This window comes from Cynara cardunculus, unplaced genomic scaffold (genome assembly GCF_001531365.2).
Source record: "Cynara cardunculus var. scolymus isolate 2C unplaced genomic scaffold, CcrdV1 Un_Scaffold_495, whole genome shotgun sequence".
Lineage (NCBI taxonomy): Eukaryota > Viridiplantae > Streptophyta > Magnoliopsida > Asterales > Asteraceae > Cynara > Cynara cardunculus.
In genome coordinates, this window is record NW_020200582.1 from 13,022 (window position 1) to 40,451 (window position 27,430).

The following is a 27,430-nucleotide window of genomic DNA, read 5'->3' on the forward strand; positions in this document are numbered from 1 at the left end:
GTTAACTCGAGGGATTTATATGTTGCGTGAAACATGGAATAAGAACCATCGATGTAGGTAATGATTAATTTAAAATATCTAATAATACATCAAATAAAGGATATATATTTTTCTATAAGTCAACACTTGAATTAATTCGAATAACAATTGATGATCCAAGCCTTACATAACGACTAGATCATGGTAGGGTGTTACTAAAACTCAATAACAATCGCTATCTCCAAATACGGAAGACGTTACTGAAAAGCTAGATCATTCTCGTTCATCTAACACTCGATTCATCACAGTTTCACTAGTACCAAACCCCAACAAGGACATGATGCATATGCCGACAAATAAAAAAGGTTAGACTTAACGCCTAGTGAGTTCAAGCATTTCACATCATAATTATAGAAGCAGTAGAACTGAAAGATGTTATTTAAATCATAATTTCGTGAATGAAATGTATCTAGTAAATTAGCAACATCCTTTCAAAAACCCACCATTTTCTTAATGAAAACTCGTTTATCAAAACGCCTCTTTAACATGAGACCAAAGTTCAATACCCACCCAAGAGTAAATGATATTAAATGCCCAAAGCATAAAGAAGGTTCAATACCCAAACCATAAATAATGAAAGATACTCCATAACCAACACGTCTATGAAAACATGGATAAAACTTAATACCCAAAACAACACCTTTCAGGGAGGAGGGAGACCGAATTTCCATTGTTAGTGGCGGAACACAAAAGTAGGCTACCATTCCACGTTACAAAGCTCATCCTAAGGATCAATTATTTGTGATTCATAGGTCAAGGCCCTTCTGATGATCCCAGGTACACTCATTCATTAAAAATTACATCATGTGATCAATGACTAATATCCGGCTCCCATAAGACCATACCAAGTTGCCCTCAATGACCAAATGCCTATTTCTAGCTACAACATGGGGATAATCATCCTATAGAACTGACACATAAATTACATCATACGGACAATGGCTAGAGTTCGACCAACCTATGATTTATAGTTCAAAGCCTCTAATAACAGAATGTCAATTACTAGCCAGAACGCGGGAACGACTGTCTCGTATTAAAATCAATAAAGACTGAATCTTATGCATATGGATCCATTACATTACAGTCTAAATTTACATGACCTTAAATGAATTACCACGCACTCAAAGCATATAATATTTTAAATGAATATGATGTAACCGCATATAACCCCGAAGCTCGACATAGAGCAAATAAACCGGACAAACGTCCCCAAAACTCATCTGAGTCAAACTGAGCCAAAAACTCAACAACTCAATTGACTATTAAATAAAAGTCATCAATAAAAACGTATTTAACCAACATTTATGCAAAAACATGCTCTAAAGGCATGATTAACTCAAAAAACTCATAGTTGGTTGGGACAAAAAAATTTCCAATTGAAATCGTACCATTTGTATTTCCAAAATATCTCATAACATAACAATATGCATTGTCCATACCAAATACACTACAAATGCATTATCACCAAGTAATCTCCATTTATAAGATAAACCATAAAAAAAATTCATACTTATGATTTATTTATCAAAATATCCAAAAACCCGAACATAGGCATTTTACATGATTTATAAAACCAAATATACTCGAGATGCAAGTTTTATCAAATAATCAACACAATTGATAAATATCAAGAAAACATCTTTAAATACACCTTGCTAGATTTTGGCTAAATCTAGATTTTACCCCAATCTTGAGCTTCCGTTGGTAGAGACCTTAGATCCACAAACATCTATCACTAGAAACTTTATCTAGGTTACAAACAAACCTAAAATACACCAACAGCATCCCCCAAAATCAGATCCATACAAACCTTATTCAAATTGGACTTTGCATGTTATTCAGCAGAATCTCTTTCTTCTTGATAGACCCCAGCTTTTGTCTCCCACTCTCTTTGTTCATCTTCAGGTCTTCTTTCTCTTCATCTTTGTCTTTACTTCACTGCTTTCTCTTCTTAAATGCAGCCAACAGCCCATTGGATGATAATTCAATCTCTTCTGCTCTGAATGTGATCCGGTATGACGTATTTCATGGAGCCTACTTTAACCCGCCTCTCCAACAGATAGTCGCTCGAGATACTGAATATCTCGGGCGTTATACCATTATCCTTCTTCCCATGATACCCTCTTGATCCTAAGTGCATCCTCTGTCGCTTTTGTGCTTATTGCCTTCACTTAAAAGAAATAACAAATTGGAAACAGTTTAAATTTATAATAACACAACAAAGAGTGAGGTTTCCCAACAATATTGAAATCCAAGTCCGACTTAAGGCGAGGTCATGGATAATCTAAACAGATTATGTGCCTAGTGTCATTGCTTTTTATCCGTTATTAGCTTTAAGTTACAATTTTTTGACACATTTATCACAGGTTTTGCACCAAGCCCTTTAGCATGACCATATCATCTTGTTATATAACTAACAAAAACAAGCCTTATCTCAATGCAAGCTAAGAACAGGCATCATTGTGAAATTAATATATACTTTCTACCCCAAAAAACTGAAACTAGAAACAGATTGCATGACAATATCACCTTGTTAGGAATGTTAATGCATCATTCTTAATTTTAGTTGGAGCTGGTGGGGTGGGGGAACTAATATGCGTCATTGTTCAATTCTATTTTTGTATGGGTAAATCACCCCAGTAAAGAACGGTAAGCCGTTTACCAGGTAAGTGCTTACCAGCAAGGGCACTACCCTCATATCAGGTAACATACTTACCTATCAAAATGGATTGTTAGGTCCTTGCTATGCCTCTTACTTAGTAAGATTCTAGGTCCTTGTCATGCTCACCCGAGAGGTAAGTAACACTTGATTAGAGCTTACCCGGTAAGCATTTGGTTAACGGCCCCTAAGCTTATTGATCCAAAGACAAAGGAACCAAAAGACACATTGGAGGTGTGTTCCCATGCTTAAGTCAAAGTAATTCCACACAAGCTATGAAGTAGTGCATTGGCATTGTGGATTACATCTCTATTATTCCAAGTACTTATAATCATGATGTTGTTTTCTCATCATTTTGTACCATAATACCATAATAAATCGTGTCGCTGCCGCCATTTCTAGGACAGATCGATTAATAAGGATCTAGATCATTGTAACTTCATGGATCCAGCCTTAAAAGGTGCCCCTATATATTGATTTCTTTTATGATATATATTACTCATTACATGAATATGCATTTAGGCATCTATGTGTCTTTATTTTGTGTCGCAAATGGACAGGAAACACTACATCATGAATTAACCAATGGGACTTTTTGAGATAGAAAATTTTGCAGCAAAACGGATGTTCCAATATTAGGGAGTGGCAGAAAGCACAATGACAAACCTGCAAAAGACCGGAGAAATTGGATCTTAGAGCTTCTACAATAAAAAGTACAATTGTTTATTGCAACGATTTAAGTTTGTTGTTCTACCCATATGAGAAAGAGGCCTGTTTGTTAACAGCTTAATGAGTTTAATGGGACTCAGCTTATTCGGTTAGGTATACATGACTATTTGGTAGTGGCTTGATGATAAAGTGGATTATTCGGTAGGCTTCTAAGGAGCAACTTTATTCAGAAAGCCAAGGTTTTTTTTTCTAAACCTGCCCCTCCCAATTAAAAAGCACGCTCCTTCCATCTATGAAAGAATAAACTCCCCGACAAAAACCCTCCCAATGCATACAGACAGATTAATCAACACAGTCGCCTTTATCCATACAAGACTTAATGGAAAACCAAGCAAACAGCACCTTCCTAAACTTTAAAAGACCAACATGTGTAAAACTAAAATTAAAATAGCTGCCAAGAACATACCATTGCTGATGCAGATTGATTCAAGAAAGCTGGTACTTTTGACATCATATATCATGTTTATATGAAGCACTTGAGATGATGTAGACATAATTCATCCAACACTTCTCCACTTGGCCACATTTCAGGTTAGAGTACTTAAATTTTGATGACGACAATCACTTTTTACTCAGATTCCATGATCCTAAAAATCTGAATGATTTAGATTTCCTTGTATAGAAACAATAAAGACCACTTGAATATGCCACCAGTCGAATTTTGGAGAAACTGTTCCCTAACCGGTGCTCGTGTTCTGTAGTTAATAACCAATTAATCATCTTCCTAGCTCATCAAAGAAAACTATGTGCAACAGTCTTTCCAAATAATATTCTAAAAAATATGAATATGTATACTTTTAATAAGTATATACACCTGAGATTCTCAACGATCAATCCAACTTGTACCAGGAACTTTCTGCATTCTCTTGGCTATCATTAACTTTCTAACTTGTGCTGATCTGCCCCAGTCCCCAGAAGTGGCAAAAATGCTTGATAGTTGCACATATGCATCTGGGTTCTTTGGATCAATCATTGTGATTTTCTCTGCAACCTTCTTCCCTAGAATTGTGTCTCCGTTAGCTAAACACCCTCGTAAAATTGTCGACCACATGCTTGCATCAGCCTCAAATGGCATGTAAATAAGAAAATCTATGGCTTCCTCAAGTTGACCAACCCGTGCAAAAAGATCTATCATACATGAATAATGTTCAATTCCTGGATCGATAGAATACTTATGTTTCATTGCATTAAACCATTTTAGGCCCTCTTCAACTAAACCACAATGATTGCATGCAGATAGAACTGCAGTAAATGTAATATCTGTTGGCATGACACCTACTTTTATCATATCATTGAATAAATGCAATGCTTCAATGCCATAACCATTTGTAGCGTAACCCATCAACATGGAATTCCAAGAAGCTTCATCAGATTGTATCATTTCGTCAAAGAGTTTTCGACCATCATCAATTAACCCACATTTGCAATAGAAGTCCACAAGGGCAGTAGAAACAACTTTATCAGATTCAAGACCAATAACAATAGCTCTGGCATACAATTGTTTGCCAAGTTCAAGTGAAGAAATGGTTGCACACGTGCTAATCACACTGGCAAGACTAAATCTATCCATGTGGAAGCCCTTTGTATTCAGTTCGCCAAAACACGCAAGTGCTTCAGTTGGGTAACCATTTTTACTTAACCCCGATATCATTGAGTTCCACGAGATCAAGCTTTTAGACGGTATACTCTGAAAGACTTGTATAGCATCTTCAATTCTTCCGCAAGTACAATAAACATTAATCATTGAATTCAGTAAAATTGTGTCATATGTATTTAGCTCAGGGAATAACTCACACGCACTATCAGGCCTCCCACACTTGGCATAAGTGTCCACAAGTACAGATGCAACTACAAGATCACGAGTCACTCCAAATTTACAAGTATGGGCATGCACTTGTGTTCCATATTCAAGAAAACCCAAACAATCACACGCACTCAAAATGATAGCAATAGTAGAGGCATCTTCTTTAGTTCCATTTCTCCTCATTTCACCAAAGAGTATGAGTGCTTCCATTGCCATATCATTGACAATATAACCGGAAATCAAAGAATTCCATAAAGCAACACAAGGGTCATTCTTGATGCAAAAAATTCTTTTCGCATCAGCAACTCTACCGTTATTAGAGTATGCAGAGATCAATGACGAGAGAGAGAAATCATCAGGGTATGGCAGACTACGCAACACTAGACTTGCACTATCGAGATCACCACATTTCCCATACATGTTGACAATTGAACTTCCCAAGACTGGATCAAACTTAACCCCACCAACAACTATGCAAGCATGAATTGTCTTTCCTAATTGAAGAGCCAACAAATCAGTACAAGCACCAAACACCGTAGCTAAAACATATATGTCCACATGGCATGGTCCGTAACAACCTGACTTCAAATCTTTAAATAGCCTAAGTGCTTCCACAGAATGCCCATTTTCAGCATATCCATGAATCATTGAATTCCATGCGACCCCATTTTTCATTGGCATCTCATCGAAGAGCTTTCTTGCCACATTCAACTTACTTGCCTTAACAAACCCCGAAATAATCATGTTCCAAGTGAAACTATTCTTGTTGGGCATTGAGTAAAACAAATGCAAAGCCTCTTCTTTATTCCCTGATTTGACATAGCCTTCGATCATGGAGTTCCAGGTAAAGCAATTCCTTCGAGGCATTTCATCAAACAGTTTCCGAGCATCAAATAGGTCGCCACATCTGGCGTACATCTGTAGCAGGCGATTTGCCAAAGTGATGGAAGAAGGCAAAACGCCCCTTTTGAGAAACAATAGATGTAATTGCTTCCCTTGTTTGATGACGACATTGGAAGTAATGGTTTGTAATAGACGGGCACAGGACTGCAAATCAAGATCCATACAATTTAAAAGAATTGTAGCAGCAATAGAAGTTGTTCAGCCTAACATCCCATTCACGCTTTTCAACATTCGTTTAGGCAGGAGTTAATCATTGATCATATGTAAATCTTATGAGTCTACATTGGAAATGGAAATCAATGAAATTGGTCATTATCAAATATTAGGCATAAAGTATTATTCTAAAAAATGCAAAATGTATGACAATACAAGAAATTTGGTTTAGCTACTAAGAGCATCTCTAACAACTATGTTATTTTAGAAATTTTGGAGATTTGGGAAAGTTTGCTCCAACAACTACGCTAAACTCTCCTCTAAAATAAAGAAAAGAAAGGAGATAGAATGGAGGAATCTCCAAATTTGGAAAAAGATAGAGAAAATTTAGCATACCTATTGGAGATGCTTTAAGTGCAACTTGTTTTCTAAATCTATGTAATAAATTTTCAAATTTTCTTATTCTTACCTATTCTACCTATAAAATTGGTTTTCAGTCCTCTTGAATGTAAAAGTTGAAATTACCAATCTTGAGTTTTTAACAAAATAATAACACTATAATCTGACTTGGTAATACACGTAATCAATTTCACAATATAATTCAACACAACAAAATATATACATATACACACACTGACACACACAGACTAAGTACTAGACAGCCAACAATATACACAAAGTACATGCTCGACACTTGGATACAATCACACATGACACAATAGAAGACAGAGAATATATGAACACTCATACAGGGGTTAATTCTACTGTTAGTTAAGAATTTGGATTCAGGTGTTTTTTAACAGATTAACGGCACTCACAGCTTATTAGGTCAGTTATACATGACTGTTTGGTAGTGGCTTAACGATATAGAAGTGGCTTATTCAGTAAGCTTTTAGGGGAGAGCTTTATGCAGAAAACCCTGTTTTTTTCCAAACAATCAAAAACAGCGGTAAGAAGGATAAAATGGTTGTGGATCGAATCTGAAGTTACGAATCACTGATGCTAATGGTATTACAGCTTATGGTAAATGGTTGTCATTGATTTTATACGATGGTTGATGGACCAGACGGCTGTGGTTCAGTGGATATGGAGGTGGTAAACCAGGTTTACTTATGCATGCATAGATAAAAGATGATTAGAAGTGTGATGAGAATAAAAATATGGACAGGTGTAAGAAGGATAAAAATAGCCTAGTGGGTGAGGTAATATTCTATTAATATGGTAGTAAGAAGTTGAGTGAGTTAAGGATTTTGTAACTGATGTCAAAGCATGAGCCTAGTGAAGAGATCCAGCCTCTCGAAAGCTGGAAATCTATTAGAAATTATTGAATTGTGTTTTTCTGTTGATCAATTGTATAACAATAGGCTTCATCAGTGGATTAATTATCAGTGGCATCGAGGGGTTCAGGGTATGCAGCCTCATCAGTGGTCTACTTTAACACATTCTTCTGCTTCTACTTGTTAGATTCCACTTTTGATTTCTAATGTTAAGTTTTTTGTTTTTTCAGGAGCACAAGTTGTTTGATAGAAGTTTTCAATGAGAAAATTTCAACTTTGGCTTCTTAACATCAAACTAGATGTACAATTTCCATCGCAAAGGGTATTCTAGTTTGAACCTTTAATCACATGATGTTAGCGTGCATCACTAGAAAATATTACATCTCGCTACATTGCATAGGGACACAACTAATGTGAAACAATGCATGTGAATGTACAGTATTGTTTCATGATGTGAAACAAAAAATACAAAATATGAACATTATAAATAATCACATTATGAAAACACACTGTATTTCACACATGCATTGTTTCATAATGTGAAACAACACACGAAAACATGTTCTCACAATTCTCATTTGATTAGTCCTCTACATACATATATAAAAGATAAATTGTATTCTTAAAAAGAATACAATGCAAAATTAACAACCTAAGGTATTTTGAGTCATTGTGAATAAGCTATAAAATAGTGACAGTACTACTATAAAAGAAAACATCTACTACTATGGTAAATCTCAATACGCTGAATTTTTTGAAGAACTTTTAAAAAACCAAAATAAGAATGAGAAAAAACAAAACCTTAATTCTAATTCTATAATTCCTTCCAGCTTTCTCTCCTCCGCTCCTCGCTATCTCAGCTCCTCCTTCACGGGCCATGCCTAAGGCCTGGCAGCCTCTGTCCGTCCTACAACCGTTGATTGCCTCTCCAGTCTCCACCCACTGACTCTCGAGCTAAAAGTGCTTGGTGAGTTCTTGTTTTATTTAATGATTTGAGTTTGAAGCATGCATTACAGTTTATGAATATCCTCCAAGAACCGATTTAGAAGTCATTTTGTTTCATATGTCGAGTATGTGGTGCATGATTGATTTTGAAATTGGGTATTATGGTTGAAATTCGTTTATGAGTATCGAGTTTCCTTGATGATAGCTATAGAAACAGGTTTATATTTTTCAAATTCTTAGTGTTTTAATGGTTACAAACTTATTAGTTATATTTGATATTTAGAGGTCGGAGAGTTTATATCAAATATAACCACTAAGTTGGTAACCAATAAAACACACAACAATTTTTTTTCTAAAACAAGATTGTTTTTACTGCTATCATCAAGGAAACCCAATACACACAAAGGAATTTCAACGCTAATACACAATTTAAAAATCAATCATAAACAACGTACCAATATATGAAACAGAATCACCTCCAAATAGGTTCGTGGAGGACATTCATAAACCGTAATGCATGTTGGGGGATGTGGTGGGATATCCCATTTGTCCAGGGTTTCAACTTCAAGGTGACCAACAGAAGATTTCAAGTAACTTTCCTAACCCATTTTTGGGCATTTTGCACTTAGGTTGCCATAAAACTTATCACTATGATTCCATTACTTGAAAATGTCAAGTTAGTTTCCCAACTCATTTTTAGGCATTCTGCATTTAGGCTACCATAGAACTTATCCTTATGGTTCCATTTTCTGCATCTAATTGTGATATATTGGATAGTGATTGGCCAAGCTTTCTATATTTCAGTCCTTCAAAATTCTGGATGATGCATTCTTTTGCAAAACTCTTTGATGTCATAGTTGTCCAAGAAAACAACAAAGTTATTACAGATGGTCAAGAAACACTATAAACCATTTGAGATCACTGAAATAGATTCCATCATATAGGTGCTAATCAAAATCAAACAAAAAATGATCACACGGAATGAGGAATTGGACCTTCCAAGGTAAAGAAGAATAGTGGTAAAATGAGGCCGATATGCCCTATCTAAAACAAGTTGTACATATAAGTGAAAGATGACAACAATTATGTAAGCATGAGCAGTTCAAATGGGAAACTTTTACCTTCTACAAGTATAACCCCACTAGTGCAAATTGTCCTATACAAACTGGTCCAAGAGACAAGAATCTGCACAAACAAAAGAATAGGACACCAAATGTAAAGATTGAAAAAAAGGCACATTCCCTGAAAGAACTTGTTCCACAATAGATATTACAATTTTAAAAAAGAAAACATTTCACAATAGACAAAAATATGTTTGTTTCTTAACTCTAAAAATCAAAAGGGTATTTCAGAAGGCAAACTTTGGTGCACCAAAGGCTCATATTTTGCAGAATTTTATCAGAACTGGAATTTGAAAAGGAACACATTTACGAAAAAGGCAAATAAAAGATGAAATCACAAACCCACCCTCCGGTACACAACAGGTTCAAGTTTGAATGCTAGGGAAATGTCTCCTTACATGTGCTTCTTAGGGGGCAGGTTCCATCTGATAACGGTTGGGGTTGCGACTAATCAACTTTGTGCTCAAAAATAACAAACCCAATGGGAGAGTGATCTTGTCATTAACTCAAGATATCTCAAAAGGGCTTAAACAGATTGGACTTTTAAGAGGATTTGTGTGATCTTTTTGCTAAAAGAAGAAAAAGTCGGTTTTTCTAACATCAAATAAGAGGTATTTATAAAACAAGCAAATAAAAGATGAATGGATACCTTTCATCTCCCCAAATAACAATATCTTGTAAGATTGGTACAACAAGGGCAGCACCAAGGATGCTAGCAATCATAACAGCATCAACAATCTGGTTTCTATGTTGATTTATCCCACCAGAAACCACCACCACCAAATACTTTGTTCTGTCTTCTAAAATCTCAATATTTGATTTCTTATATTCTTGACTGAAATCCAAACAAGGCTTATACCCAAACCCATCAGGCTGCTCCCAAAAGTCAACACCATGAGAGAGCAATCTTGTCATTAACTCAAGATATCTCAAAAGGGCTTAACAAGATTGGACTTTTAAGAGTATTTGTGTGATCTTTTTGCACAAAATGCAACTATCTTTCTACTTTCCTATTGGCCAGACCTCCCTATATTGTACTATGTATGCAATTCCTTCTTTCAACCGGTAGGTAATACATATACAAGGAGAAATGGGATAGGATATGTTGGATGAGTGTGCACTAAGCAACAAAAAGCAAAAGTAATCAACAGCAGTGTGTGAGTAGTGAGTGATGAGCTAAAAAGGCAACAGAAGCACCAATTGTAACAATCGATCAATTAATTAAAAATCTATGAGTCGCAAGAAGTGTTCACAGAATCCAACTAATTGATGCTAATAACAACAATTGATCAATTAATTAAACGAGTAAACCGTAAAACTGTTACCCAGATCAAATCGCAAAAAGGATATCAAAGAATTCTACAAAACCCAACATTTGAATTCAAAAAAGAAGTTCTGTTTCATTGTTGGGAGCACAAGAGGTGGAGAAAACGCACCTTTCAACCCAGAATAGCCATGATCTTCAGGACACCCCCACAAGAGACAGACTCTGCAAAGAAGTCTACGAAATATAAATCGAATGTTGCTCTCTTAATTCAAATTTTATAAATAAATTAGGGCAGAAATGTTTTCAAAACGAAATCGCCATAATCATCAGTTTAAACAAAATCAATTTGTTGAAGACATCATTAAGCATAACGTTTTCAAAAAATACCTTTTCTAGCGGTTGGCGTGAGGAGAGACTAGAACGACGAGGGAGAAGGGAGGATGGCCGAGCGAGACGATGGAGGAATGACCGAGCGGTGACGGGAGAAGAGCCAGGACCGGCGAGGGAGGAGGAACGACGGGGAAAGAGCGGCTGTGGGTGAAACCTAGTCGTAAAAAAGCGCAAGCGTGGAAAGAAATTTGTTTGTTTACGTGTCAATAGCTCCATTAACAGCAGCCAATCGTGGGTAAAAGAAAGTCTCTTGTTCTAAAATTTTCTTAATGATTTTGCATTTAGATCTTTTTTTATTATTCAGCACCTTAATTTTATTATAAACAGTTAGTAAATAATTATATTTCATTTTGTATTATATCATGAGAGTCTCTTAATCATTCTGACCACTTAATCATTCTGCACTAAGCCATTCAGCAACTACCAAACAAACCCTAAGCGTTTTTTTTGCTAGCCCGGTAAGATTTTGGTCAAGGTCAGCATATCAGTGATTTGGTAAACTCGTTATCGAGTCAGTCTGGTCAGCAGCTAGCCAAAAACAGTTTGAAGACAGCCTTCAAAACCCATGAAGGCCGCTACGAATTTTTAGTTATGTATTTTAGATTGGTTAATGCACCATCAACATTAATGAATGAGGTGTTCAACTCATTCTCACGGAAGTTCGTTTTGGATTTCTTTGATGACAAGTTGGTGTATAGTAAGATCATGGAAGAACATACAACACATCTACAGGTGTTCTGGTTGTTACTTCAACACAAGTTGTACGCTAATCATAAGAAATGCGAGTTTGGGCAGCAGAGAATAGGTTATTTGGTACGTTTTATTACTGAAAAAGGAGTGGGGATGGACTCGTCAAAGGTTCACCATGATTGATTGGCCACAACCTCGTACATTGAAAGAATTGAGACGTTTTTAGGCTTTATCGGCTATTATCCCAAGTTCATTGTTGGGTATGGAACGATAGCAGCGTCCCTTACTGATTTATTAAAAAAAAAATAAGTTATTGTGTCGTGGAGTGACAGTTCACAAGAAGCCTTCCTTAGGTTGAAGGAAGCTTTATGACGGCACCTGTGTTGAGACTTGTTGATTTCAATCAGGAGTTTGTGGTGGAAACAGATGCCTCGAGGAATGGATTGGGCGCCATTTTGATGCAACAAGGTGGACCTAATGCTTATTTTAGCCTAATGTTGGGTCTCAAGTAAGATTGAAATGTATCTACAAAAAGGAACTCATGGACATTGTTTTTGCTGTTAAAAAATGGAGACATCATATTTTGGGTAGAAAATATGTAGAACGAAGTGATCAACAAAGCCTAGAGTTTCGTCTGGAGCAAAGGGTGAATGAACTGGAATATCGAAGATCGGTTAGCATATTACTGGCTATGATTTTGTCATTGTGTATAAAGCAAGCAGTTGTAACAAGTCTGTTAATGCCTTGTCATGAAAAGGGATTGACATAGAATGTTCCGTCATGGAAGTCTTCAATGGAGGCAGTGGGAAATATTGAACGAAGAAATGGACGATGATGACTTGTTAAAGAAAACCAAGGGGGTCTTATCACAAACAGGACAGCAAGACGGATTCACAATAGCAGGTTAGTTATCCCTTGTACAATAACAGGTCAGTTATTCCTCGTAAGTTATCTATGATTGATTCCATTACTTGAAAATTTCAAGTTAGTTTGCCAACTCATTTTTAGGCATTCTGCATTTAGGCTGCCATACAACTTATCGTTAGGATTCCAATTTCTGCATTTAATTGTACTACATTGGATATTGATTGGCCATAATTTATATATTTCAGTTCTTCAAATTTCTGGACGATGCGTTCTTTTTCAAAACTCTTTGATGTCACAGTTGTCTAAGAAAACAAGAAAGTGATTACTTGTTAGTTGTTACCTTATGAGATAGTCAAAATCTTTCCAATTACAATTTTACCAAACGTAAAAACATTTTTTTTCCTAATAAACCCTCGAACCACAAAGGTTAGCATGCATATTGCATAATTAAACTTGAAGACCATTAAGTTACTACATACCGGGAAAAAGAGAAAGCAAAAGGAAATGTAACCAAACGAGTGAAGCATGATGCAAATAAGAGATGTAACCGCAATTTGTCTTTTATGCATGAACACAATAGTAAGAAACTAAATACAGTAATAAATAAATAAAAACAAAATTTCCATGATAGATCTAATTATTGTCTTTTATGCATGGAACAATGTTCATAACTACCAAAGGGCCTTTGGCCTAGCGATATCGTAGCTCTTGGCCTTCTAGAAGGTCAGGGGTTCAAACCTCACCATAGTTGAGAAAAGTGTATGAGTTTATTTATTGCATTTACCGTATATAAATATTATATACTTAAAAAAAACAATGTTGGTAACTCTTGTTATTCAATCTCCACCTTTATCATGTTTCCACATATATGACATTTAAGAGCATATTTGTATGATTCATAAAGCCATGGTTAACATAGAATCAAGACAAAGATGAAATTCAGACAACAAATGTATTTAATATAAAGAAGGGTACGTGTGCAATGCATCGAGACATATTTCGATTTTGATGTTTTGTTTTATTTTTTATTTATGTCTATATAATACGATTTTATTTGGTTTTGAGAAAGCGATAATGCTTTTGATTTTGAATAAAATATAAATTTAAAAATATCATATAAAATTTGCAAAAAATATATATTAGAATCAAATTAACTACTTAAAAGTTTTTATTTGTGTATTTTTTTAATTCAAATTTTTTATTATAATTTAATTTATCGTAACGAGTAACTTAATTTAGGTTTAATAATATTTTTATATAAAGATAATAATTAAGTATTCTGTTAGAACTCAATAATTATTCTAATTATATTTTAGATTGTTTATATTTTAAAATGAGATGTTTGTTCTCTATTTGATTATGTTTATCCGCAGTTAGTTACACAAATTCAAACGTAAAGCTTTAATAAGTTGTATTTACGCAAAATTTACTTGTAATCTTGAATTTTAAGTAATATGCATCAATAAACAGTATTTCATGCATAAAAAATGGTTTTTAAGTGTTTTTGTCAATGCTTTATAATATAGTATAGATATGTGTAAGATTTAACCAAAAACCAAACCAAAATGAACCCAATAAATATTGCACAAAGGCCATAAAGAAGGTAAGGTATACTCAAACCTTTCCTCAATCACAAAGTGGTAATCTAAGAGACGAATTTCGAAGAGATCTTTTGACATTTTCGAATGTCACAAAGATTTTCAAGGGTTTTAATATGCCTAACTAGTAGAGTGTTACCCCCTCCGCTCAAAAAAGGAGTTTGTTTAAAACCAATATACCCACTAAGAATTGATCAGCAATAGTTGATAAAGTATAAACCATGAAAACCCCAACCACATCCCCTTCTTGATCAAAACGGCGAACCATAACCCCTTACACTGTCTACTGAAAACATCGTCGACGAAGACTAAGACAAGGATGGAGCACTGCCTGCAAATTTACGCCCTTTTTTAGATCTCAACAATGAGCTTAGATCCACATTGTTTTATGCCCTGGATAATTTGCTCCGATGAAACCTGAATTCTAGTGTTTGATGTTGAGTTGTTTTGTATTTAATCTATGAATTTGTATTCAATAAACAACAATTTTTAGTTGCATTTTAGGGTTTGATTATGGGAAGCGTTCCATTGGTGAATGTTCTTGGACCAAAATGTTCTTGTATTTGATGTATGCATTTTGAGTTTGATTTTCAGTTGTGTTCTTAAATAGTGGTGGTGAATGGTGGTGGTGGGTGGTGAGTCTTTTTGAGTTGAAAAGGGAGGTGGGAGGAAGTTTCCCCTCACATAGGGGCACATGAGGTGACTAACGAACCTTAATTTAATGATGTTAATTGTAGAGACTAATTTGTCATGCGAAACATAAAATGAGGGCTATTGATGTACTTAAGGCGGTTTAAGGACCAAAACCGAAAGGAGGGCGTAAGATGGAGACCACAAATGTAATTCACTCTAAAACTTATGTCATTGGTATCATGGACGAACCTATAGTGGTGCCTATGGTGGCACGTGTCACCGTATTATTCCTTTATAGAAGGGTAAAAAATTTAGGTCCATGAAATGTGTTGATAATTTGTTGTGTGCCACCATATGTATTTTGAAAACACAATAACAACAAGTTTTCTTTGGATAAAGTTGATTTGCAAGACTTTTATTCCACCGAGAGCCGAGTTCGAAGCTTATTAGTGTCACTTTTCTAGTCAAATGGTGCCACCGTTTGAATTTTTTTTCTTTTATTTATTTTTTATAGTAAAATTATGCCATTATTTGGAGAAAAAAATTGGGTCCATCCCTCATCGGTATATATTGAATTAAAAATTAAACAACATATATAGGATAAATTGCAGGTTTGGACCCTGTGTCTTTTTTCTTAGTTTTATATCCTATAGTTTTTATTCGATACCTCTGAATAGTCTCCTATTTAGAGTTTTAGATATTTCTCACCAAATTTGGAGACCTTCACATTCTTTCTCTTTCTTTTCTCTATTTGAGCATACGTTTTGGCATATATATTGGAGCAAAAATTTGTCAAATCTTGAAAATCTTTATTTTAGCATAAGTGTTGGAAATTCTAATCACCACACAATAATATTTCTGACAATAACAACCTACACGTTTAGTGTTAATCAAATCGTGATTGATAAACGACTTATAAGCTTACCATTTTTGTCTCTTCATGTAGTTCCTCTTTTTTCCATTTATGTTTATTTATTATTTCAAGCCGTTAAAGTTTTCGTAAATTAGTAACTCAACAAATTTTATAACGTATGTATAATATACTTAACCCATTTCAACCCTAATTTTTGACAAGTTGCATTTAATCAGGGTCGCCATCACAAGTTTGTGTTGTCGCGATTATCCTTCAAATTGGGTTCTTTGATTTTTACTTTTCTACATAAGGGTGTTGGACCAGAGGGGAGGATTGGAATCAACGGGAGGGGGTTACTGTTGAAAAAAAATAAGACGACTACACTACGCTTGACTTAATGAATTTTTTAACGGTGTTAATACGAGGGAAAAAATTAATGAATTTTTTTAATGGTGTTAATAGGAGGGAATAAATTAATTAACTTTTTTGACGGTGTTAATGGGAGGGAACAGGTTAATGAACTTTTAACGGTGTTAATGGGATGGAACAAATTAATGAATTTTAGAAACGGTCTTAATGGGAGGGAAGAGATTAATGAATTTTTTAACGGTGTTAATGGGAGGGAACAAAACCTAGCAAAAGTAGACCACAGTGGCAAAATTTGCTATCTAGAAACCAAAACCAAAAAAGTACAAGGACCAATATCGCAATTTAATGTAACTTAAAAAAACTTTCTGGGCCATTTTGGCGGCCCAAAGCTGAGAGCCCTATTTCAGTTCAGTAGCATATATAAATGGAAATCAGGACTGGGCCCAAACTCAATCACAACCCTAGGCGACCGTATCGGCTCGGAGTAGTAGCAGATTCGTCGTTCTTAGCAGCAACTCGACAATGGTGATTATCGATCTAATCTTGCTTTCCTGTCATTGTTTCTGTCATGTTTTTTTGTGATGAAATGGTCTGGCAACGATGTGCATTGATGTTTTGTTGTTTTAGGCGGACGTGGAGGTTGATGTGGCCGCAGCCGGAGTGCCGAAGAAGAGGACGTTYAAGAAGTTCAGTTTCAGAGGAGTTGATTTGGATGCTCTTCTTGATATGTCCACCGATGAGCTTGTAAAGCTCTTCACTGCTCGTGCTCGCAGAAGGTATRTRTACCGTTCAAAATCATCCAAAAATCTCAATTATTCTATGAATTTGTTTTGTAAAGGAATTCCTCATTGATAGGTTTCAAAGAGGTTTGAAGAGGAAGCCCATGGCTTTGATTAAGAAGCTCCGCAAAGCTGTATGTTTCTTAATACCATCCTACTGTTATGAGATCTTATTGTACATATTTTATTGTGTTTATAGTAATAATTCGTAGTAATTCTTGCTAGCATTTGGTATTTTGAAAAGCTATGAGGATTAATCGAACTGTTTGCTTGAAGCATAAGCCGTTCATTTGGAAATGTAATTGTTTTAGATTATGTGAAAATCAGATCAAAATTTTGATACAATTACTTATCAAAATTAGAAGGCTGCTAACTATTGGTTCCCTTGTTGAATTTGAATTAGCTTGACTGCAACTTGTAAGGAAATATGTCAAAGACCTTCCAGCCTAGTGGTAAAGGCTTGGGCATGACATAGTCATGAACCCAACTTCGAGCCCTGGGAGGGGAGTGTTGGCGACATTTAAGTGGGGCCATGTTTAGCCTCCAAATTTGCCGGGATTAGTCTGGCTTTGGCCCGGACACCCTTACAAAAAAAACTTGTAAGGAAATATGTGTGGAATGTAATTTATTTGTTCTCTCAAATGCATTAGTTACTGATTAAAGCTTGTGAAACTTAAATTTAGAATGCTGGACGGGGATAATGTTTACTGCAAGTGTTTTTGTTCCAGAAATTTGGTGTAGTTCCAATTGGCATGATCATGTTTTATGGGTTTTGTGTAGCAAACACTCTTTATAGCTGCAACTAGGCATGATATAGTTCCTTTCTGAAAACTTTCTTTATAGATTCAATAGTCCCTGTTATCTCTCTCCTACATTGTTTATGATTTGTTTAGCCTCACTACATAGTTTCTGCTTTGTATCATTTAGGACGAGCTATTACTTCAGTAACAATAAGGGAATATAGAGCTTAGAATGAGAAAGGGGTTTTGTGGGAATGCACATACCTTAGTGTCAAATTTGCTATGAAATAACTGTAGAAACCAAGATTGAGAAAATTGAAAATGCACAGGGACCAAAACCGCAATGTACTATTATTGTACTCTTACTTAAAAAATTACTGGACCCAAACCCTTGATTATATTTTTTACATATACATTCAGTTATCTGTGATACTAACTTCACCGCATAAGCATTTGACTGATTTCCTCTAAAAATATATTTGAACTATGAGTCATGGTTTTTTTCTCTTCTGGGGGGTGGCTTGGTATCTTTTTACTATGTTATTATGATGATGTATGTATATGTGATGAAGATTTATTTGTGGTGGAACAGAAACGTGAAGCACCTGCTGGTGAGAAGCCAGAGCTTGTGAAAACCCACCTGAGGAATATGATCATTGTTCCAGAAATGATTGGAAGCGTTATTGGTGTTTACAACGGCAAGACTTTCAATCAGATTGAAATCAAGCCTGAGATGATTGGCCACTACCTTGCCGAATTCTCAATTTCATACAAGCCTGTCAAGCACGGTAGGCCTGGTATTGGTGCCACTCACTCTTCAAGGTTTATCCCATTGAAGTGAGATCTCATCGCATTTGAGTATTTTGCTAAAACATATATGTTTCAAAGATCTGCGTTTACATCTGTTTTTGTTTAAGTACTACATTTTATTAGTTGTGCCACAATCTATGTTTTCTTTCTGGAGTCAGGATGATCTTTTCTCTAGCCTTTGATTTGTCTTTGGGTCACATGGTCTTAGCCAGGGTCCAACCCAGGTCGCCTATGCTTAGCATGTAATCCTTTGTCTTTGCATTAACCATCCAAAAGTTGAGTCTCATGTGGGACGTAAACACTCTTGTTATATGTCCTAAAAGTGAGTTTGGTATGGTGTAGCGGATGGGATAGAACAGGACAGATAAAGATTGGAGAGTGAGAGTGAGGCAAGCGGATGAAAAAGTTATGGAAGATTTTATTGATTTTAATTTATCATGAGTAGTTTAGTAATTTACCATTCTTGTTCAATCTTTTTAATTTTTGTTCCACGTATTTTGGTGGGACAAAAAGAATTCCCACTTTGGAGCCGTTTATTCAACACTTATCTATAATTGCTTCCAAGTCATTTTACCTTATTGAATGAATGTGACAAAGATTGAACAATCTTATCTTAGTAAGAGCTATAACAAGGACCAAGAGTTTACTTGGTAAATGAGAGTGACAACTGTTACCCAGTAAGCTTTTAAGAGAGAAAATGTTTCATACAATGTCGTTTTAATAGACTAAAATCTTGAACGGTTTGTTTAGTAAGTGTTAAGTGAAGTTTGTTCTTTAAGAGATGTTGAAATCAGAAGTCTTATTTCACTTCTGATTTATAAGAGGTGGTATTGAAGTCTGAAATCTGAATCAATAAGATTGTTTTTATAAATTAATATACGTCCGAATTTGTTTAAATTGTCTATTTTACCCATTGAAAATTATAGTGATAAATTTATAGATAAATTTATATAATTTCACATATTTATTTATTATCATTTATGAATATTACACCTAAATTATATAATTAACATTCATTATTTAAACAATCATATATGTCATTAACAATGTTTAACACATTTATATCATATTAAAATACATTGACTGAAAGAGGTGAGCATTGATTTGGTAAGGATCGATGGAGAGAAATGATCGGTTAATGTTAATCGATTGAGAAACATTGTTGTTGAGAATTTGAAGAACAATAAGAGGCAAATAAGAGGTTGGTTTACTTCTTATCAAATAAGTGGAAAATAATATACAAGTGCCTCTGAAAAATTGGAAAAAACAAACAGTCTGAATGAATTTGTCTCTTAACGTATCAGACATAAGGGATTGATAAGAGCTTTTTTATGAAACAAACAAGATCTTAGACTCTTATGAGTAAACACTTATCAGAAATCTATGATAACCGGCTCCAAGTCTAATTTTATTAGTTTAATGTTGTGTCAAATGTGGAGGGATAATTTTTTGTTCTATTTTGTTGTCCGTACAAAATGCATTTTAAAGGACAGTGCAACTGTTTTCAAGAAAACCTGTTACTTGTTATAAAGTGCGAGTAACTAGTGGCAAGAAATTAGTGTAGTTTTGTTGTTAACGATGTTATGAGGAAGTTGTTAGAGGGGCTCGGCAAGTGGTGGTCGACATGGGAATTGAGCAGGTCCCCAATCTTTGCATGATTCTCGTGGCAACGGAAAATTGAGGACTTCTTTTTTGGTTATGTGAGATATTTTTAAATCAAATGTGTTAAATACCATTCCCTATCTAAAATGGTCAATGTTTAAATTTCACATATTTTTTAAAATTTGTTTTTATGGAGTATCAAATATTCATATGTGAACAAAGGTGAAGATCATGTGAGAAGCGTAAGAAAATATCTCAATCCTTGATCACCTTTAATCTCAAACTCATCTATTAATCACGCTTGATACGAGGATTGATTTGGTGAATTTCATCTTGTTGCATCTCATCTTAATGTGCATCTAAAGATAGAGATCAATTCTTACGTTTTTCATCTTAACTCTTCTTCTTATCGGAGCCCAACCCAGTGAACAAAATCACATCATGATCAAATGCTTGTAGTCGTCCATGTTTTTTTTTATCTAAAAAGGCAAGATAAATTAAAAAAAAATTATATATAAGAAGAAAGGTCAAAATATTATTTATAAATCTAATAAAATATATTAAATCTAATTATGTATAAATAATATATTTAATAATAAATACACAAGGAGGAGACTGGACGGGATGAGATCATGTTACTTGACCTCGTGCCTATTTCCATCCCCTGTTTTTAATTTTTGCAAGGAGTTCTCGTGCCCGTCAAGGCTGGCACACCAGGTTCTCTAAGAAGATGGGTCTCAATCCCATACCTAGTGCTTGGGTGGTGTCCCTCGGAACCTTGGAGTTGGCGAAGAAGATGTGGTAATCGTAAATGGAAGTTGATATTTGACAAGGGACCTTGAGGTGAAAATAGGTTGATCTAGTTTTAAATGGTGGAGGCACTCGATTCTAGAAAGGTGAACTTTTAACCCTAGTTCCGTTTGCAAGATTTATATGGAATTGTAAGGAATTGAAATGATCAATTAGTTTTATCAAATTCTATTCTGGTCTATACATGAAATGAAATTGAATTCCAGAAATTCAAAACGATTTGAGGATTTCATCGGAGTAAAATTTCATTCCTACTAATTTTTTCAAAAGTTCAACTACCAAAAGAAACTATTGATCCTTTCACTCAGTGATTTGATGATAATTCATTTTACTTTATACGAAGTATTTTTGTTTCTGTCTTTCAGTTCCAGCGATCATCACTGAATCTGTTCAGTGATCGCTGAGAACATGTAATGTAAATCTATCAGCGACAACGATACTTCAAGAAGACAAAACTCGCACCAAAGAACCTTCAGCGAAAGTCGAAGACTAAAACTGAAGATTAGAGACTGACGAGTACGTGATCTGAAGCGGTATTCAGTGATTACAACCTGGTCTACACATGTGTGAAGACTGGTCAAAGCCTCAACGAATGCTGAAGAGACCTTCAGGTTATTCCAGCATTCAACGATCAAAAGAAGCTTGTTGAGCACGATTGTCTTTGTCTTGTCCTTACACACACAAAGGACAAACCCATACCCTTTCTAGAGTATAGTATGGTATGGAGCCGATTAGTTGACTCTACTACCCACCAACTTTATGAAAGAATATCTGCTCATGAATAGGCTTTTGTACTATTCATTGTAGCAAATGACAAGTCTTTCTCTAAATACTTGACACGTGTTCAAACCCCAACATAGTGCATTAAATGTGCATTTAATACAATGAGTATAAATAGATGTGTTTTATCTCCATGCAGAGATACGAAATACTTACTCTTGAACTCTAACTTATGTTCATAAGTAAAAGAACACACATCTAAAAACCTAATTCGCTTATCTTCAAAAACAAGTTAGAATCCTTTTTAGTATTTTAAATAGTTCTTATCCAGAAAGAACTAACTTCTTTCTAAGTCTCTTACAACAAATCATTTCTCTTTGCTAAGAACTAGTGTGTAATTTAGATTGTTTAGATAAGTTATATTCATCTTATCTTTTCGCAAACAATCTTATAAAATCTGTATTGATTTTTTTATCAATATATATTTTAAATTTGAAAAGTTTTACTGTGTTTGTATTCATCCCCCTTCTACAAACTGTTATACACATTTTGTAGATCCTAATGGGACCAACATAAACCCTTGCCTACAATGCATCACCAACGCCCTTGCCACTGCTAACTACCACTGTTGTCGTCACCACCATCATTGATGTTGTCACAACCATTGCTGCCATTGTCGCGATCACCATACCCATCCTTCCTTTGCCATCACCACCACTACCTCTAGTTTATATTATCATCGATTTTATCGTTACATGGTATTTATAATTTAAACAAGAACGTATGAAAATGTCATAAAATGATGTTTTGATCATTTACTATTATTCCAATCAAATTTCGAAACTACATTATGCCGACTAAACATGTAGATTTCAATCTCTCTAAGAGATCCCATTATGGTTCCCGTTTACCAAAATGTGTGGTCAAACATCATTGAATACTTTCCAATTCAATTTCTTTGATGAGTTTAAGTATATGGTTGGGTTCCGGTGGGAAGGAGAAATAGTCAGAAGCGTAAGAAATGATTTTCTCCCTTGAATGCACACTAGGGTGAGATGCACTAAGATGAGATGTACATATATGCACCAGATCAGTCCTCGTATCAAGGACGATTCATAAAGTGGGATTGAAATTAAAGGTGATCAAAGGTCCAGATCCCTTTTTACGACTTTCAATATATATATATATATATATATATATATATTGATGATTATAAACACAATTCGTTTTTATATTTATATATAAGATTTGTTTTGCAAAAATAGGATCATCCAGGTAAGATAACCCTACGAGTCAAGTCTCATGAGTTAACACAATGAATCTCAAACTTCTTTCTTATACATACCTCCTTATTCTAATATTTCAATCTCTCACCAATGTGAGATATCTCAAACTCAACCATAATTCAACGGCACCTTAATATTGAATTCTCATGATGCACCTCAATACCTCTTTATATATATATATATATCGGTGATTGATTGATATATTGATTGTCCTCTCATTAATAAGGGTGCAAATATACTGGTTAGTTGGTTGGTTTGTAGTATTTTAACAATCAAACTTAATTATGATGATTTAAAAATGTCTCAATCTAACTATAATCTTGCTGGCTGGATTGGATTGACGAGTTAATACTAATATATTATTCATAGACACTTTATAATTAACATGGAAAACAAACAAACAAAAGTAATCTATCATTTGTCATACAATGTAAAGTCACCCAACTGGTCTGTGAGAACATCTTCAACAACTATGCGATACTTTTTCTAAAATAGAGTATTAAAAATTAAAATCTCTAAAAGATAATTATATTCAACTTCAACAACTACTCTATGTTAGCAATTATTGTATTAACTATGTAACTAAATAATCAATACATTTAATACATGATACTATTTTTTATTTCTAAACATGAATTTTAGAAACGGTGTTAATGGGAGGGACCAAAACAGAACAAAAGTAGACCATAGGGGCAAAATTTGCTATCTGGAAACCAAAATCAAATAAATACAAGGACCAATTCCGCAATTTAATGTAACTTAAAAAACTCTCTGGGCCATTTTCGCGGCCCAAAGCTGAGAGCCCTATTTCAGTTCAGTAGCATATATAAATGGAAATCAGGACTGGGCCCAAACCCCAACTCAATCAAAACCCTAGGCGACCGTATCGGATCGGAGTAGTAGCAGATTCGTCGTTCTCAGCAGCAACTCGACAATGGTGATTATCGATCTAATCTTGCTTTCCTGTCATTGTTTCTGTCATGTTTTTTTGTGATGAAATGGTCTGGCAACGATGTGCATTGATGTTTTGTTGTTTTAGGCGGACGTGGAGGTTGATGTGGCCGCAGCCGGAGTGCCGAAGAAGAGGACGTTYAAGAAGTTCAGTTTCAGAGGAGTTGATTTGGATGCTCTTCTTGATATGTCCACCGATGAGCTTGTAAAGCTCTTCACTGCTCGTGCTCGCAGAAGGTATATATACCGTTCAAAATCATCCAAAAATCTCAATTATTATATGAATTTTTTTTGTAAAGGAATTCCTCATTGACAGGTTTCAAAGAGGTTTGAAGAGGAAGCCCATGGCTCTGATTAAGAAGCTCCGCAAAGCTGTATGTTTCTTAATACCGTCCTACTGTTATAAGATCTTATTGTACATATTTTATTGTGTTAATAGTAATAATTCGTAATAGTTCTTGCTAGCATCTGGTGTTTTGAAAAGCTATGAGGGTTAATCGAACTGTTTGCTTGAAGCATAAGCTGTTCATTTGGAAATGTAATTGTTTGAGATTATGTGAAAATCAGATCAAAATTTTGATACAATTACTTATCAAAATTAGAAGGCTGCTAACTATTGGTTCCATTGTTGAATATTAATTTGGTTGACTGTAACTTGTAAGAAAACATGTGTGGAATGTAATTTATTTGCTCTCTCAAATGCATTAGTTACTGATTAAAGCTTGTGAAACTTATATTTAGAATGCTGGATGGAGATAATGTTTACTGCAAGTGTTTCCAGAAATGGGTGTAGTTCCAATTGACATGATCATGTTTATGGGGTTTTTTCTTTTTAGCTGCAACTAGGCATGATATAGTTCCTTTTCGAAAACAGTCTTTATAGCTTCAGTTAGTCCCGTCTCTATCCTACATTGTTTATGCTTTGTTTAGCCTCACTACATAGTTTCTGCTTTTTATCATTTAGAATGAGCTATTACTTCAGTAACAATAAGGGAATAGACCTTAGAATGAGAAAGGGGTTTTGTGGGAATGCATATACCTTACCCTTAGTGTCAAATTTGCTATGAAATAACTGTAGAAACCAAGATCGAGAAAATTGAAAATGCACAGGGACCAAAACCGCAATGTACTATTATTGTACTCTAACTGAAAAAATCACTGGACCCTAACTCTTGATTATATTTTTTACATATACATGCAGTTATATGTGTTACTAACTTCACCGCATAAGCATTTTACTGATTTCCTCTAAAAGTATATTTGAACTTCGATCCATATTTTTTCCTCTGGGTGTGGCTTGGTTTCTTTTTATTGATGATGATATGTATATGTGATGAAGATTTATTTGTGGTGGAACAGAAACGTGAAGCACCTGCAGGTGAAAAGCCAGAGCTTGTGAAGACCCACCTGAGGAATATGATCATTGTTCCAGAAATGATCGGAAGCGTTATTGGTGTTTACAACGGCAAGACTTTCAATCAGATTGAAATCAAGCCTGAGATGATTGGCCACTACCTTGCCGAATTCTCAATTTCATACAAGCCTGTCAAGCACGGTAGGCCTGGTATCGGTGCCACCCACTCTTCAAGGTTTATCCCATTGAAGTGAGATCTCATCGCATTTGAGTATTTTGGTAAACCATTGTATGTTTCAAAGATCTGCTTTTTGAATATTTGTTTTTGTTTAAGTACTACATTTTATTAAGTTGAAGTTTTGGAGTTAGGTTTATGCATCGACATTTTTATGATTTATTTAATCCTTACGTTTTAAAATTTAGAGTACCTCCTTGCATTGGTTGCATTGCATTGGTTGCATTGTAATACTTGTTCTCTAGCCTTTGATTTGTCTTTGGGCCACATGGTCTTCGCCAGGGTCCAAACCAGGTCGCCTATGCTTAGCATGTAATCCTGTGTCTTTGCATTAACCATCCAAAAGTAGTGTCTTTGCATCAACCAACCAAGACTAGGGGCAATAACACCCTTATCACATGATCAATGTTTAAATTTCACATATTTCTGAAATTTTGCGTTTAAATTTCACATATTTTTGACATTTTGCTTTTATAGAGTATTAAATATTCATAAGTGAACAAAATCACATTTTGATTTATACATGGAATGAAATTGAATTCCATAATTTCAAAACACTTCAAGGATTTCATCGGAGTAAAATTTCTTTCCTACCCATTATTTCAAAAAATCAAACTACCAAAAGAAATCCTAGCCTACTATATACATGACCAACGCCCTTGCCATCGCTAATGCTACTACTGCCCCTGTTGTCTTCACCACCACCGTTGATGTTGTCACAACCATTGCCACCACCGCCGCTATGACCATAAACGTCCTGCCTTTGCTGCCGCCACCATTACCTCCAATTTTTTATTATTACTGTTAATGTTCACCAAATAGTGGTCAAACTTCATTGAATACCTTCCAATTCAATTTTTTTGATGAGTTCCAATTCCATCGGATACTATCATCTGAACCAGAAAACTCCCCCTTAAATATGTTGTATTATTGTGAATGGCTAAAGCTATAAGTGTAACTTAAAAACATATGCTTTTTCGAAGAAAAGTTTCTCGGTTTGTGCATGGATATTTTTATTTGTGTGTACGACTGAATTCGTGTTTTAATTTCTTGAAATGATTAATCTGAATTAAGAAAAACATTCCCTCTTTTTTACACCAAGTTTCTATTCATGTTTTCACAGAAAACCTTATGCATCCCAAATGCGGTTTACATTTCCGTAAGAAATCGGTTTGTCGAAAAAGGATCATATTTTCATAAAAAGATAAAAACATCTTCAATAGATTTTTTAAAACAAAGAAAATGAAATTTTCTTCATTTATTTTTCTCCAACAGATTCTTTACATAATTTTTTTATTAACCTGGATATCCAACCCGCTATGCGAGCCTGCTAATCACAGGACGACCACCTGCTTTGCAAATAGCCCGGAGACATCGTATTTGAACCTCCGTGGCCACAAGAGGATTTTTATTCCTCATTGAATTTAAGCCTGAGACCTCCTGCTACTTTTGAACTTTGGAGCCATGTTCAAACAAATTAGGCACCACCCTTGTGGTTTATATTATTTCTGAAATAGAAAAAACAAAAAAAAAAACTTTAATATTTTAAGAATTCTCTAAAAGTGTATTGAAATGAATAAATTATGGAATATTTAATAATATAATTAATATTAAAATATATTAAATAGAAGTTGGATGTAATTTTTTTAGAGATTTTAATTTTTGGAATAACAAATATTTTGAGAATTATGAAAACCAACTATTTATGAATTACTAGAAGAGTACTCGCGCAATGCAGCGAGATACATCGTGTTTTTAATATTTCATTTTATTCTTTATCTCAGTCGATGTTATAATATGACTTTATGTGATTTTGAGAAAGCGATGATGTTTTTGTTTTTGAATA

The 27,430-nt window shown here is 34.8% G+C and overlaps 3 protein-coding genes across 9 annotated transcripts; 2 read left to right on the top strand and 1 right to left on the bottom strand.

Moving 5' to 3' along the window:
• Positions 1 to 1,662: 1,662 nt before the first annotated feature.
• LOC112501723 (putative pentatricopeptide repeat-containing protein At1g77010, mitochondrial) lies at positions 1,663 to 11,397 on the bottom strand. Of its 7 annotated transcripts, none has more exons than XR_003067556.1 (4): positions 11,285 to 11,397; positions 11,067 to 11,131; positions 9,631 to 9,694; positions 1,663 to 2,204 (listed from the first exon to the last, which is right to left on the bottom strand). XR_003067556.1 is itself a non-coding variant. In XM_025105432.1 (2 exons), exon 1 carries the CDS (start codon positions 6,294 to 6,296, stop codon positions 4,251 to 4,253), a length of 2,046 nt encoding a protein of 681 aa, XP_024961200.1. In that variant the 5' UTR covers positions 6,297 to 6,657; the 3' UTR covers positions 1,663 to 2,204; positions 4,242 to 4,250. The 7 variants fall into 7 exon arrangements, 2 of the variants coding, with proteins under 2 accessions (XP_024961200.1, XP_024961201.1); XR_003067557.1 differs by lacking the exon at positions 1,663 to 2,204 and adding an exon at positions 6,192 to 6,278 and having other exon boundaries at positions 11,067 to 11,119; XR_003067555.1 differs by lacking the exon at positions 1,663 to 2,204 and adding an exon at positions 6,192 to 6,278.
• Positions 11,398 to 16,748: 5,351 nt separating this feature from the next.
• Positions 16,749 to 18,800, top strand: LOC112501724 (40S ribosomal protein S15-4). Its single transcript, XM_025105434.1, has 4 exons — positions 16,749 to 16,822; positions 16,925 to 17,073; positions 17,153 to 17,210; positions 18,409 to 18,800. Exons 1-4 carry the CDS (start codon positions 16,820 to 16,822, stop codon positions 18,655 to 18,657), a joined length of 459 nt encoding a protein of 152 aa, XP_024961202.1. The 5' UTR covers positions 16,749 to 16,819; the 3' UTR covers positions 18,658 to 18,800.
• A 5,102-nt stretch (positions 18,801 to 23,902) lies between these two features.
• On the top strand, positions 23,903 to 25,770 carry LOC112501725 (40S ribosomal protein S15-4). The gene is made up of 4 exons (XM_025105435.1): positions 23,903 to 23,981; positions 24,084 to 24,232; positions 24,312 to 24,369; positions 25,355 to 25,770. Exons 1-4 carry the CDS (start codon positions 23,979 to 23,981, stop codon positions 25,601 to 25,603), a joined length of 459 nt encoding a protein of 152 aa, XP_024961203.1. The 5' UTR covers positions 23,903 to 23,978; the 3' UTR covers positions 25,604 to 25,770.
• The last annotated feature ends 1,660 nt before the right edge of the window (positions 25,771 to 27,430 follow it).